Below are 16,159 nucleotides of genomic sequence, written 5' to 3' on the forward strand. Positions count from 1 at the left end.
TCCATGCTGAAACTACCGTAAAATTCCGAAAATAAGCCCTTCCATGTATAAGACCCCTAAACTCGTAACACAAAAAACCCTCCGTGAAATCGCCCCTCAGAAAATAAGCCCCCCGGGGACTTGTACTTGGAAAATTGCCCTCAAATACAAAGTAAAGCAAAGCAAAAACGGTTAATTTCCTTCCAACTATATGCTAGCCCAATCGATTTTGAAACTCAAATTTCCCTCCGTACATAAGCCCCTCCGAATATAAGCCCGTCCAAAAATAAGCCCCTCAAAAAGGGCCTTTGAAAAATATAAGACCCGGGGCTTATTTTCGGAATTTTACGGAATGTCACGTTTAGAGATAAATAGCTGGGTAAGAAAGAAAATAAGAGAAATGTCCGGAGGTGAGACTTGTCCGAGAATCAAAACATCAGCTACGCAGATTTCGTTTTGGGTCAGAAAACCCAAATTTATCGACAACTGTAGGATTATTTTTTCGACCATTTAATGGTATTTTGTAGCTAATCCTAAAACAAAGTTGCATCGACTTGCCACTAGTGTCACCATTCGGTGTAAATATTGGTCTTAAGGTCTAAACACGGTACAGAATTAATTCCTTTCTTAAAGCTACTCTAGATTAAATCATGGGAGTTTCTTGCAACCATACCCTATAATCCAAATGACTTTCCTCTGCTCTCCTCGCGTTATCCGCTGTCCAAGTTATCCGTGAATCAAAAAATGACTCAATTAAGATGGAGTCCTTGGTTCAATATTTTTTTGAGAATTTCTGGATGATTCTTCGAATCTTTTTAATGTATAAAAATTAGGGAGGATGTTAAAAATGTTGGAAAAGTTGGAAAATATTGGATTTGGATCATTCTCTCTTGATTTGGGGGTTGTTAGAAATTAAAATATGAAGTGAATAATCAGAAGAAAAATTAATACCGGAGACTCCAACAAGGAGTGCCTCTAATCCCATTAATTGAATAACTGCTTTATGTGCATGCCATTTCTACTCTTATTTATTTCTTTCCCAAATCACCATCATTTTCCCCGAAAAAACAACCAGAATGCCCCCTTAACAAGCGATTTTCAAGGACCCTCTATACTAATGAGCCCAGACAACCAAGCTGGCTTGGTTTCCTAGACCTCGACACACTCAGTTTCGATATATAGCCAACTTCTGTAAAGTATTAGTGACAAGTGTGATATGTTAGCGCACATAGAATGTTTGCAGCCTATTTGCCAAACGCAATCGATCGTGGAACTACGTTTCAGTTCAGTGAAAATCAAATAGCTACGCCCGTTTGGGAGGTTTTATCTTCTACGTGTCTCAACGTCAAAAAGAAGCCCTAAACGAATGCAGCTGTCTCTAATTTTTGGGATTGCCTTCGGCTCCTGATTGATTTCAGATTTGCCGATTTCCGGATGATCCGGATTTCCGTATTTCCGGTTTTCCGTATTTCCGCGTTTCAACATTTCCGGTTTACGTGTCAACCTGCATTTGACCTTGCGGAGCCGATTGAATAGAAGGTTTATTCGAGGTTGTAGCTCTGAAATCTCAATTTTCTGATCCAAAATGAGACCTTCCCAGTTGATTTTCTGATTCTTCAGCAAACGTTCACCTCTGAACGGTTGTTTTACCGAGCTGTTTAGCTCGAAACGTGACACAGTTTCACCTGTTTTGATCTTCGGATTGTTAGCTTGGGATTCAAAAATGGCCGCATATCAGCAGTTTCTAAAGCACAGCTTACTGGAATTTTATGGAGTCCGGCATCTCAGGGATTGGAATATGTCTCAATTTGTGAGTCAGTGCCAGTAATGAATCAGGTAAGCCGTACTTTTGACAAAATCTGCTTGAGATAGATCCGTTATGCTAAATCTGAAAATATCGTATTAGCTCGCATACGCGTTGATACAAACGGTCATAACTTTTAAAATACTGAAAACGTACATGGGGTTTTGTATATTATTAATAACAGGTGGTCTATCTTTGCGTCTATTTAGTCTAGAGCTTTCAACTATGTCCCAAAAGTCAGAAATAAGCTTTTAAAACAGGGTCATTTTTGGCCTTTCGCTCCAAGGCAATTAGTTGGGGTCATATTTTGCTTGATTTCGTCTTTCCAGCTAAATTTAGCGGATAACTATTTCTCTCAGGAAAAACTAGAGATGTTTACCTATAAATAGGTATAAAATTCATTGGTAGATGGTGCAAATCAAACATTTTACAGCGCCGCAAAAAATGCCAAATTTTCAGTTTTCAAGACGTGCAAAATGGCCGCGGCGGGACAAAATACTCGGCGCCCCCCAGCGCGGCCAGAAAATTATTGTGAATCAAAGCAAACCTATTTTAGTTATAGTCTCGATAAAACCTTTCACTCGCCAGAGTTTCAGGCAAAATTATTTTTCACGCGAAATTGAGTGGGCGGTTTTTACTGAGACAGCCTCTTAAACGGTAGATATAGGCATATTTTTATCCCCTAAAAATTTTTCATCTGTTCGGATTTCCTAGCGGAAATTCTGGTGATCCGAAAATTATAGGGATCAAAACTTACCTTTTCGAAAATTTCAGCCAGAAAAAAGGCTTCCGAAAATTCTAGGTGACATTTTTAGGGTAAAAATCCGTTAAAATGGGCAATTATACCATTTTTTAGATGTTCGAAAATCCTAGGAGAGGCAGGCAAGCAACAAATTTTACAATAAATGTTTCGAAAATTCTAGATCTCAAATCGTCTTCCGAACAGACATTTTCCGAAAATTGACGTTGAACTCACTTAATTTTACTTTATTTCTTCTAGTCATTTCCTCTCTCCTCTTTTTCCTACGGAGATTCATGTGCTAGGCCACATAAGAGGTATACACTATACATCATCCTGTACTCTAATAACTTGCATGAAAAGATTATGTTAGAACTTAAAAAATTGATAGACGACTACACATTTAATAACATAATACTTGAGGGTATCTAACTTCCCATATAGTATGATTCTCTTTTAGTTTATAAAAATGAAGCGTTAACCTAACAGCATTATTTACTAGAGACCGAATTTCATTACCACCTACCTCACTTGGCACCTGTGAGAACCACTTTTCCTGCCCTCTAACCGTAAGTAACTCCTCTGAAGGTTTCTTTTTGCAAATCAGTGGGTCACCTTGTTTTAACTCTAGGAGGTGAAGACAGTCGTCATGAGTACAACCTATCTGATTATGGCCTGAGCACTTTTCCAGCTGACAGTATGGGCAGGCCACCCGAATCTCGTACTGCACTCCACGCAAATACAGAAGATCACGTGACAACGTTTGTAGAGTTGCCTCCACAAACTCACGCACTTGTCCCGCCACCCCACTTGTGTCCTCCACTGAAATCTTCTGACGCTGGATTTTTTGCTTGACGAAAAACTTTATGAAATGCTTCTTACAAATAAGAATTAAATCATGGACACTTTTCCTCCCAATGACGAACCATGCGCCATTTTGAAATAGGGTAGGGGGCTGAGCTGGACCAGCCTCAGAACACCACCAGACAAGGCGAGAAACAAGCCGTGTGAACAGGCCATGAGGAACAGAACCAGTAACAAAGTAAACATAAAGAGGACAAGGATCTGAGTTTGAGGGTACCATGGCACAAATGGAATCAGGTGGCATTTTGAGCTGGCATGGCACAAAATACTTTACATCAGTTTTAGAAGGTGAAAACTTTGCAATCAAACCAAATTGTTCCATCAGGTCCAGAATATCATCCTTTGCAGCGCCCTTCAGAAGAAACTTAGAAAACACATGATGAAGCAGTTCCATGCTGAGGACACCACTTTCTTTAACTTCCTGCCAGAGTTTGGAAACCTTAGGTTCCTGAGAAATAAAATGTAGAGTGATTATAAGGTTCTTTAGAAGATGTCTTTATTTTTCGTGACCTCTCAAATAGAGATGACGCCGTATATTATGCCAATATTTTTTATAAACTCGAACATGCGCGGTAATCGTGGTTTAGCACTGGACTGACAGAAGTTGTTTTGGAAGCAGAATGCAATATATTGAAATAAATGAAATAAATGAAATAAATTTGAAATAAATGGCCGTCGTTCGTTAAAAATTTTGTTGTTGTGTCTTAACAATGCTTCTAGTTTAATAAATTTTATATTTTGTTTGCCGACAATACCAATAATTATATTCATGCTACATACCAATTTTTCCTAAACAATATCAGTACCGGTCTTGTAACAATACTAGAAATTCCTTGGACGACCTGCACCTATTACAAACAAGGTTTGTGATTGGCTGGGAAAACAATAGAGATGGTGACAAAACAATGCCCCTATCCCTGAAAACAATAGGTAGTGCAGGTTATAGGGACCCTGAATGAAATAAGAGGTTTCGATTGGTGCAGGTCAATCGTACCGTCTACCCTATTGTCGAACAAACACTAAGAAATTTCCTTTTTTCAAGATCCAAAGTTTTTTTAGTTTATTTGACAACAAAGTTATCAAAAAGCCCGTAATTCGAGAAGGCTTTTTACAGTTTCTATTAGGTCTCCTCGCCACGTCTCTTTTGCTACTTATCTTACATTTTTGTTGTTGTAATTTTACTGTTGTATGTCAAATAAATAAATAAATAAATAAAAAGAGCTAGAAGAGAAAGCTGCTGCAATGGTTTGAAAACACTTAACGAACGTATTTCGGACCTTACCGTTTCATCAAATGGTGGAATGGTTATCAGTTGCTTGAATAGGTCTATTAACCACTCTGCGCTCAGAATGACTGTGCTGCAATGCTTGATAATTATCCCCAGGTCATGGTAGAAATCCACCATGGTACTGAACTCTTCCTCGTCATTTATAAAGCACTTGTCCCTTACATAGGTTTGAAGTTCCCTCAAGTTCAAATGGTAAACTTTCTTGGACAGCAAAGCCTTGAGGACCTTCTCAAAGTTCAGCCACCTAGATTATAAAAAGATGAATGAAAAGTATTCGTGTCATCGGGCAGTTTTTGTGGCTTGAAGCGATTCATGTGCAGAAGTTTGCGCGCAATCTAAAACAGGTAGATATAACATATAATCACAGAAGCTAACTACAGTCGAACCTCTACTAACGGCCACCTCTCTACAATGGCCACTTTTTTTTGGCGGCAGTCCATACATTGACTCTTGTTTAAAGCCCTCTACAACGACCACTTTCTTCTGTCCCCAAGGTGGCCGTTGTGGAGGGGTTCAAATATAAATTCTGCAAGTCCTGACGTTTTGAGTGGCGACCATTTAGGTATTAGGGCTCACTTAATTTATTGTGGCCACCTAAAGTAAAATTCCGAAAGTAACGGACCCCGAATGTAACGTCACAAAATGTGGCCACTTATAAGTCCCGAAGGTACCGCTAAAAAAAATGATAATTAATGCTAAGGAATCCCAAAAATAGCAACCCCACTTCGCTCCAATCTCCCCCCGAAAAAAACAGAGAACTGTTTGTTCATGTGTCAAGGGAGATCATTACTAACAGTCAAATGCAAGATTAAATAAAGTCTGCGGCTGCATTTCCCAAGCTTTCAACGATTATTCAACGCAAACAATCGGGGATAAATATGAAAAAAAGAGACAAACGGTGGCAAAGGAGATGCTATAAAATAAAATGATAAGATCGAGCACTAACCATTGCTATAAAATAAAAAACAAATTACATGCCGTACAAATGGTCAAAGCAGAAGTGAGCCTGAAAGTGTATGGCCTCAAGGAGGACAAAAAGTGATTCCTTTTTTTCTATTACATCTTGAAAAAAGGTTAAGAGTTTAAAAATCACTGACGACACGGTTTACACAAGAAGAAGCCACCCACATAACAGCGAGGAGAAACTTGACGGTTTTTATTTTTTAGCGACTTTTCGCCCTTTTGTTTGGAAATAAAATGTTGTCTCTACCAGTTTTTTATATCACGCTTTTGGCTCCGCCATAGTAACGACCCCCGAAAGATCATATTTAAATGTTATTTTGCGCCTTAAAAATAATAAATTATTATTATGATTTTTATAAATGTTCTGGAAAGCCGCCTCCCATCAAACCCTTCCTTTGTCGATTTCCTTCAAGGTAAGCCAACGTTGTGATATAGGGTGACTCTGTGGTTCATATTTATCCTTGGTTTAAATTTCATTTTCTTTTGTTCTTAGGTAAACTAATGCATTGGAATAAATTACATGTTAAAAGAGAGGGCCTGCATCACATATTAGGAAGCTTAAAGAAAGACGCTTTTGAGTGACGTATGCAATATTTCTGCGTTCGCTTGTTTCACGTGTTTAGTTTTTCCTAGTACTGACAAAGTCTTTAGACTGCCCTTCAACCTAAGCCACTGACTTACGATGTGCCGGTAGCCTTTAGGTATCTTATACGAGGATTTTGCATCCCCATGTAGCCAACTATTTACTGGTAAAACATAAACCTCTTTGGATATGCAAGCAAAATGCTATATGGACTGGACAAAGGCCCACAGTGTATATTTAACAATTATTCCACGAGGGCGCGTTGGATATGAGATGATAGATAGCCAACGAGGCGCGTAGCGCCGAGTTGGCTATAATCATCTCATATCCAACAAGCGCGAGTGGAATAATTGTTTTATTAAAAACGCCCACAAAATCTCGTTGAATCTCCCCGACTAGAACAAACCGGAAAAGAAAAGGGACTTCCGCTATTCACATGTCACACGTCTATCAAAACTGTCAACGCGCGAACGGACTCGCCTGGACTGCATGAATGAAAAATCAAAACATTGTAGCGATGAACATTAGTTTTTTAAAAACTCATCGGGATTCTAGGATTTTACACAGCAGAACAGCTAAAAAAACCTGGCAGATAATGTGAAGGAAAATAACGAAATTACTGTGAATTTGGATTTTCGGTGCAGTTATAAAAGTAAGAACAACGGAGAAAAACTGTTACCTCGGTCGCTTGTTATGAAGTTGTTTGAAGCCACAAGCTGGTTTTGCTGAACGAGAAAAGAAGCTATACTGCCGCCTCGATTGCTCTAGTGAATGGCTGCATAGCCTGTGTTTCTATCTGGTTACTTGTGATTTATATTCTTGATGTCGGATAAACAAGCCGCAGTTATCTATCGGCGAGTGACTCGATCGGCTCATGAAGAAACAACACTTGTCTTGCGAAGCTGGTCAAGGTACTTTAGTTCCATGTGTTTTCATATGTTTTTCGACAAACTTTCAAACAAATTCTTATGGCTTTTTTGTTTGTTTTTGTCTTTTTTCTTTCGATGAAATTGCATTTCTAGTATTCTAAGAAAAGAATTAAAACAATTTGCTTCGGGCACCGTTCTATCCTTCGCGAAAAAAAATCTCAGCTAGCTTCCAATTTTAAACTGACGCGTACACCGACCATATATGGAGAGCATGGTATAATAGCTCATATACCATAACGGCTAAGCCAATCAAAATGCTAGAATTGCATTATCCAATGATTCAGTTTTTAATTGCTGCGGAGCGACCGAAAGGAGCGAGCAGCAACATAATCAGGATTTAAAGGAAATATATAAGGGGCGACGAATTCTCGAATTCATCACTTTTTACAACAATGCATTGCATTTAACCAGAGTGCATTGCGCCACGAACAATTCAAATAAAAACATGGGGAAGTTCGGTGGGTGAGAGAGTGCATCGTTCGCTGCTCAGACTTAGAGTTTTCTTTGTGGAAAATTTTCTACAGCACGGTTAGAGGTCTTACCAAATTTTAAGACACGCAGGAGTCTTTCAGATAAGTACGATGGTTAACTTGGGGATTGGATTTCAATTCAAGAGCCTTTGACTCGTCCAGGTGTTAAACCTGACGAGAAGATGAGCATTTGCTCTTCGACTCCGCAACACGGGGGATATACAAATTCCAGCTTGCTAGAAGGTGATGTGAAAGTGAGAAAATGTCATGCAGTGCTATTCTTAAGAAACTGTTTGAGCCGAAAGTGGATGTGATTTTGACCATTCGCTTCAAAATAACAGCGGAAATCGAGATAACAAAACATATGTTTTGTGTCCTACTTTGCAGACGAGGACGTGTATCGGCGTTTTGAAAAGCATAATTATGTTTTTTCTTTCATTCATTGCCATGGAATATGCGTTTACATTGTTTTTTCACTGTTAATAGCTCGGTTAATGCAGCTGGCGATCATCTTGCCGGCGGAAGTTTCATGGAAAAGGAATAAGATGAAAGACTTTTCCCGACAATTACGTAATCAGCCTCTGTGGTGCAGTGGTTAGGTGTAGTCGCGTCGAGCCGAAAGTGCAGGGTTCGAGTCCCACCGAATTCTTTATTCCTTCCTATCTTTTTTTTTCCGTTTTTTGTGTTGTTGTTTTCTATAAATATATAGCTAAATAACTGTTACTTAATAAAGTGCTACAAACAGCAAGAAAAGTATTGTGTTTCCAGAGAAAATATCGTGCACCGTATATTAAATATATGGATAAACAATCTAAATATCTATTATTTCCTACAATTTATTTACTGTAGGAAAACCAGAGTTGTAACTACTTGATCATTTTCTAAACAACGTTCCCACGAGTTCTTTCTATAGACTGATAGTAATTATTCTAGTACTTTCCAACATGTAAATAGGATATTCAATGTCATTTTCGATTCCTTTAAGTCTCACTGCCTAACTAATGCCAGTATCAACAGAATTTGCCGCAGCATTATTATCTCTTAGATATCCTAGTAAGTACATATGTCCACTATAATTTTAATGCTGCCAAACCTCAACCCTTAATTAACATGGAAATTCTCGCCAAAAGACATCTGTGTTCTATTATTCACTTTATTTACCTCACAGGTATGCTTTCCTTCATGTATGGCTCCTGCCGTAACACTTCCACGATTTTGTCTCTTAGCTCTCGGATGCCATCAATGTTTTTATCTTTTCTGAAAACCTTTTCCAACCTTCTTTGAATTAATTTTGCAGAGTTGTCAATGCTGAAGATAGGCCGCACTACATGTCCTTCATAGTCCTTACCAGCAATTGCCTTCTGTATTTTTGTCTTCATTGTTGCAATGTCTTCAAACGGTTTGTCTGCATGGGTGCCTACAATGATCACAGGGGGACGCAGATGAGGCAGCTTTCCTTCTGCATCGTCACGAGTTTGTCTTCTCATCTGTGTGATGCTATGCACTGTGGACAGCCAAGATAGCAGATTCTCCAAATTTGTTTCCCCATTTGGGTTGTCCAACGTGAAATTATGATTTCCTTGCCTCACACAGGGTTGGGCAGTGTCATGCAATGATTTGCTGAGGTTGCACACCAATAGATATATTGCTCGTGATGTTAAAAATACAGGATGAGATGCATAGTACAGCTGTTGTCCAGCAAAATCCCACAGATCAATACTACAAACGGATTTTTCGGTGACAACTTTTGCTCGTTTTTCACCTTTTACATACTTTATCAACTCTTCAGCGCGCTTTGTGATCTCGTCAGGAGGTGAAGTAGTATCAATCATTATCTCATGTTCAGGCTCAGATGATGTCACTTCACTGGCACCTTCCTTTTTTGGATCAGGGACCTACAACAGGACATGATAAGAATGTAATTTATTCATCCGATACAGTAAACACCCGCACATAAGAACACATGATTTCGAGGTTCAGGCCGGTCTAGTTCTTATTTACCACGTGGTTAGTAAGAAATCAGCCTGAAGATGTTCTTAATAAGTTTTTAAACTTTGTTTCAGAAACACTACACTTAACATGTTACCAGAGGTTTAGTAAGCATAGTTTAATTTTTATTACCAATAACTAAATAAGTAAGTAAACAAATCAGTAGATCAATAAATAAAATAAAAATCTGTCATGTAGTAAACTCGTTAACGTTTACGAGTAGAAATGTAACAGTTTCAACATTTTTAAAATATTTCTTACAGTCATGCTATTAACTAATTGTCTAGCACCAACCATACAGTTACATTGCTTTCTTACTCTGACATCCTCTCCCTTATTATATAAGCACATGTTTTATTTATCAGGCTGACTGGTTCTTACTTATACGGTGCTTTATGAACCAAATTTCAGCCTGATGTTCTTAATCCATTTGTTTTTATATGCGGGTGTTTACTGTATTATTATTCCAAAAAACGGATGGATCAACTCAAACATCAAGACATTACCATTGGGGAGATGGGCATCAACCAAACAGATTCAAACCTGAACAAACATCTATTCAGAACAAACCTGTTTGTTGCTTTGTGAGGACAAAAATTTGAATACAAAATATTAAAACTGTTTTGCGTCATTGTTGTTCGATAGAAACCTCGGCAAAGGCATAAACTAAGCTATTCCCATAATGCACTGCAAACAAACATTGGGGAGAGCAGTTTTAAAAAGATGCGGTTTCGCGGTCAGCGGATTCATTGGTTTCATGTAAACGGAAACTCCAAACGATGATAATAATTAATATGCGGATTCAAATATATTCCCATTTGTGTCAACGGGGCCTTAAATGAATGTTGCAAATTATATAATTTGAAACGTTGACATTGAGTAACAATAACATTTTATCGTTTTATAATATCATGTTTCATTCCTCGCGTGACGAAAGTTATTGTCTACATTCGCATCGCGAGTGGATCGCACAGCGAGGCAGAATGTTAGGCCTGGGCAAACGCCGAATATTAGTCGAACTTAATTCGTCGAATCTATTAATTTTGAAATAGACGCATAAATGGTGCGACGTTTGCCGCAAATATGTTCGACTCAAATCAATTAGTTCGACTCCAGCATAAGTTCGACTTAACAAGTCGGATAATACGACAGTGGTTCGGCGTTTCAGCAAATGCCGTTCTAAAAACGCGGTGAACTCAATTCATAAATCACGCAAATTACAAAATAATTTATTCTTGTGTGATGGACTGCGCAAACGTCACAAAAATACTGACTCCCCCATCTGCGAAACGCTATTTTCTCCCCTGACGAGCATGCGCTTTACAAAGACAATTTCGCGACCGGGAATGGCGAGCTATCGAAAGTCATGGCTGACATCGCACAGCGTGATGGAAATGTCTTTTTCCTGTTTCATGAACACTGAATATAAATGCTTGAGATGTTAATTGCCTATTTGCAATAAATGCTGTTGAGGGATGGACAGCCGGTAAAAGAAAGAAAGACCCGACAAGTAGTGTATTTCGGCATTTCGCCAGCAAGTCATAGCAGTAACTAGCCGCACATCGAGCGAATAGCACGAGGAAAAGTGCTCATTCCTTTGTTTCAATGAAGTACAACTTGTGAAATAGGATCGACGCAGGTTCGACGTTTGTTACTACGCTGGAATTAAGTCGACTCTTTGTCCAACTTATTTTTAATTTATTCGACGCGACTTAATTGTTAAGTTGGCTACCGTAAATGACCTCATAGATACCCACTTCCAAATAAACGCCTCTTATATAACAAATGCTCCCCTCTACGCTGATAAAATTGATTTAGACGCCCCCTACGAGAATTACTACAAAATACTACGATTAAGAAAAAGGGATCAAAATCATTCAATCCATTCAGATTCTTGCTTTTATAATAAACAAGGCTTTGCGTATTTCATCTTGTTCAATGTCAAGTTCAAAGCATGGATAGACTAATGAAGGCATAACACAATAACCCTGAGCGGGGATTCTGACATCGATGTTGGGATTTGAGCGATAAGGATCTCTAGACGTTTCGGCAATGCTGTCTTCATCAGGGAAAATCAGCCTTCCCTGATGAAGGCAGGATTGCCGAAACGTCGGAGTTTTATTTGTAATTATCAGCGTTTAACTTACCACCTTCCCACTTCGGCCAATATGATGTTACCCATCCAGTTCCGAACCCCGGCCGACCACGGCTTAACGTAATTGGGTGGTGTTATTTTAAACCAAGTTTCGTGAGGGTAGGTGGGCCACCTTAATTTCTGCTATAAGCAATACTTGATTAAAGTACGATACAAAAGCCAAGATTTAACTGGAAACAAACCTGGTTCACAAATGAATCGTCTCTCCTTTCACCATCAGCATCATCCGCCTTTGTCCCAGTCCTGTAATTTTCATTTTTAAGCTGGTCTTTGTTGTGTATTTTGGCATCTTCTTCCTCCTCCTGAAAACAAAGCTTTTCCACCACCATCTGTGCCACATCTTTAGAACAACCCAACAACCCACGTTCACTCTTAGCAATGGGTTGCCAGTTCTTAACTTCGTCGGTGTGCACTTGAAAGATTGACGGATCTACTTCAATTCCTTCAGTACTATTTTCGTTACGATTAAATGGCAGACCTATAAGAGATTTTTTCAAGCTTGTTTTTCCTGCCCTATCCTGACCAATAAGCAATATCCGAGAACGCTAAACACTAACAGCTCCATCTCTAAGAGCACGTTGATAAACAAGCTGCGCTCTTTCTCCTCGTGCTTCTATTTCCTTGGGAGCTACAAAGAATAAAAAAATTTAAAATCATGTGTCAGACATGACCCTCGTAAATGTGTTGTTTTATTTGTCACGTCAGTCTTTGTTTATTAGAACCAACCGGTAACCTGCAGATCATGGAGGCACAGTTTCACAACTCACTAATCCCTTCATGGGCAAACACAACTGCAACTTTGCATGCTTTGTTCAAACTTACAGAGGGGACGCTCAAAGCGGGACACTAGGAAGAAGATTGTACAATCACAACGTTCTCTGAAAACAAGATTATCAAGGTTTTTTTTTTTTTTTTTTTTTTTTGCATACGGGCCGTGCAACAACATCCATCAATTGGAAGGCTGTTTCCTGATAGGTCAGGTAAGTTTAAATGGTTTTAAAAATTGCAACGGTTGCATAGTTGAATACTTGAATTTTATTAGTCTGTCTACAAAAACACTTGAGAATATTTTATTTTGAGAAAACGTTGTGATTGGACAATATTCTACCAAGTGTCCGGTTTGATTGTCCGCACTGCAATGTACTAGTTTAGTCTTGATGGTCTTTTTACCCACAGTAATGTTGTTAAAATGATTCAGTGTTTACCGACTACTAGCAGCTGCTACTCAGATTAATGCTAACAATCAAGAACTTAATTAAAGAAATCTTACCAAAGAAGGTAAGTGAATTGAAAGTTACTTTTTAACTGTTATCGTTACCTTTGGCGGGTCGTGAGTTCGATTCTGGGCTGGAGATCGGAATTTTTTCTGAGCTTTCTGGTGTTAGATTTCTCCTTCTTCCAAATTAATGTAGTTTACGTTTTGTTTTATCAAGTTGGATGATTTCATTTACATTAAACATATGATTAATATGGATGGGCATTAACAAATGCTGCTTCGCTTTTTCTTGTTTTATTTATATGTAATTTGTCGCCTTTAGTATAAGCAACATAAAGCAGCTAACTTTGTGCAGTTTAATTTTGATTCGAGGTTTTCAAAAAAAATTATTATTAACTGCCAGTTATCTTTTGGTCTGAATGTTTTAGTTTTCAATGAGAACAAATACTTTTGTCTTAAGATTTTTAGTGCTTGCTTTTTTCTTCTTAATTGTCTGATTTTCAATATTAAAACTATTAACAGTGAGTAAATGTAGGAGTTGTTCGTGAGGTGTTTCCTCATTGGTCGCCGAAAACAAAACCACATCATTGTTTATCATTATTTCCCATTATTTCACAGTTAGGGTACCGAACCAATTGGCTTTTAGGGTTAGGAGAGCTGCTACATGCAGAAAATTATAACGGAGACATTTTGGTAGTCACGTGATGGTACGTCTACCCTTCGTACCGTCCGACGATCTACATCACAGGCGCCAATGTGAAATGTCACCCTTTTGTAGCTAATGTGGGTACCTGCAACCTATCTGAAAGTCAATATTTTAGTGCACATCAATGTTTCTATGTAGATTACATATAATCAAATGCACGATAAAAAAAATAACTTATAAAATATTAAAAATAAAACAAATTACTTTAATTACATAGGCACTTTAAAATTAATTACAAAAAAGGTACGTATATGCAAAAAATGTAGAAATAAATAAAATTATAGAATAGTGTACGTATGAAAGTTACTAGCTTTCAATTGATTGTAGGCGTACGTTTATTTTTGTCAGCAGGAATTAAGTTGATTGTTTCTTGGTTACGGTGAAAGGTGAACTCTCTCAAAGGGCCTTTTCATGAAAATCACAGAACTATCAGACCTGGAAAACTGCTTTATTCAAGATCGAAGTTTCAAAATTGAAGGAAATTAAAGGAAACCAGCAGTTAGTGAGACAAAGTGTTTTACGTCGGTAAAATTTAGCGACTTTGCGAAGCTATATACTTGTTAGCTTTCAACAAATCAATCTCAACTTGGCGGCAACTTGCAGTTGTAAATGTTTCATTGAATTTTCATTCATGTCATGACGGCGACTCAATAATTGTTCCTTGTCCCGTGCCACTTAACATGTTTTTTCAAGCCAGTGAGTTTGACTCTACCGGTATTTTACTTTACTCTTTGATTAAGCAACTTGTAAGGAGATTCTGTTTTCATGCAGTTTTTTTCAAGGTCTTTTAGGTCTTAGATTTCGAGACACCAATTGCCACCGACCTACCATTACCTTCTCTCCAATAACCCAATCCAATTCACAGGTATGATTGAAATAAATGTCTGCTGTAAGTGGGTGATTTAACTCAAATTTAAAGTAAACCAATGCGTGGTGAACTCAGAAAGTAGGGGGCGAACTTGTATTGGCCTAATTCACTAGGGTGCGAACTTACTGATATTCCTTGTTTTCGGTCTTAGATCACAGCAGTCAGTCAAAATGCCGCGTGAATCAAATATTTTTCAAGATTAAATGGATGAAATAAAATATCACTTCTTGTGGTCAAAGTAAAGTTTTCAAAAAACAAAAAAAAGATTCTGTGGTCTTTTTCCTTAGAGAAAAATTAATACTTGTTTGAGTTGAAACTCCATACTACATCTAACTAAATTGGACGACGCGTGTACTGTCTGTGATCGCTAAAATTGCTGCGAGCCCTAAGTCGAACAGCACACTAATCGTTGGGTCTCCTGTGGTTCCTTGGGTGTCCTGTCGTTATTTAGATGTTTCAAACTTGATTTATGTTTGTGAGGAAGATTTTTAGCAGTTCATTTGTTATTACTGTAATAAGGGTTCAATTTAACTTAGCCTTTATTTGTCCTCACCTGCAATATCAGTGTACAGTCCTCTTTTCTCCAACTTTAGAGCAAACTTTATAGCATCAACAGTTAAAGGGTTACCACTCACACTCAGCCTCCCCAGCTCCTTTAGGTCACCAATCTCAGCAGGTAATTCAGTAAGATTGTTTCCATCCAAGGACAGCCATAGAAGCCTGTTCAGCTTTTGAATACTGGTAGGTAAACCAACCAACTGGTTGTTCCTCAAACTCAGCCAACTCAGCTCCTTTAGGTCACCAATCTCAGCAGGTAATTCAGTAAGATTATTTCCATCCAAGTACAGCCTGCTAAGCCTGTTCAGCTTTTGAATACTGGTAGGTAAACCACCCAACTGGTTGTTACTCACACGCAGCTCCCTCAGCTCCTTTAGGTCACCAATCTCAGCAGGTAATTCAGTAAGATTGTTTCCATCCAAGTACAGCCTGCTAAGCCTGTTCAGCTTTTGAATACTGGTAGGTAAACCAACCAACTGGTTGTTCCTCACACTCAGCTTACTCAGCTCCTTTAGGTCACCAATCTCAGCAGGTAATTCAGTAAGATTGTTTCCATCCAAGTTCAGTCCTGGAAGCCTGTTCAGCTTTTGAATACTGGTAGGTAAACAAACCAACTGGCCGGGATGGTTGTTAGCCACATTCAGGAATTTCAGCACCTTTAGGTCAGCAATCTCAGCAGGTAATTCAGTAAGATTGTTTCCATCCAAGTACAGCCTGCTAAGCCTGTTCAGCTTTTGAATACTGGTAGGTAAACCAACCAACTGGTTGTTACTCACACGCAGCTCCTTCAGCTCCTTTAGGTCACCAATCTCAGCAGGTAATTCAGTAAGATTGTTTCCATCCAAGTCCAGCAATTCAAGCCTGTTCAGCTTTTGAATACTGGTAGGTAAACCAACCAACTGGTTGTTACTCACACTCAGGTACCACAGCTCCTTTAGGTCACCAATCTCAGCAGGTAATTCAGTAAGTTTGTTTCCATCCAAGTACAGCCTGCTAAGCCTGTTCAGCTTTTGAATACTGGTAGGTAAACCACCCAACTGGTTGTTAC

The 16,159-nt window shown here is 38.6% G+C and overlaps 1 protein-coding gene across 1 annotated transcript in view; it reads right to left on the bottom strand.

Moving 5' to 3' along the window:
- The window catches only part of LOC140924079 (uncharacterized), a 24,926-nt gene extending 12,693 nt beyond the window's left edge, over window positions 1-12,233 (bottom strand). The window contains exons 1-4 of the mRNA XM_073374077.1: window positions 11,946-12,233; window positions 8,781-9,514; window positions 4,669-4,918; window positions 3,049-3,834 (exon numbers count right to left, since the gene is read on the bottom strand). Coding sequence (XP_073230178.1) covers window positions 3,049-3,834; window positions 4,669-4,918; window positions 8,781-9,514; window positions 11,946-12,092 — 1,917 coding nt within the window. The 5' untranslated portion in view covers window positions 12,093-12,233. The remainder of the gene's footprint in view (window positions 1-3,048; window positions 3,835-4,668; window positions 4,919-8,780; window positions 9,515-11,945) is intronic.
- Window positions 12,234-16,159: the final 3,926 nt, after the last annotated feature.

The sequence above is a fragment of the Porites lutea genome, chromosome 14 (genome assembly GCF_958299795.1).
Source record: "Porites lutea chromosome 14, jaPorLute2.1, whole genome shotgun sequence".
Classification (NCBI taxonomy): domain Eukaryota; kingdom Metazoa; phylum Cnidaria; class Anthozoa; order Scleractinia; family Poritidae; genus Porites; species Porites lutea.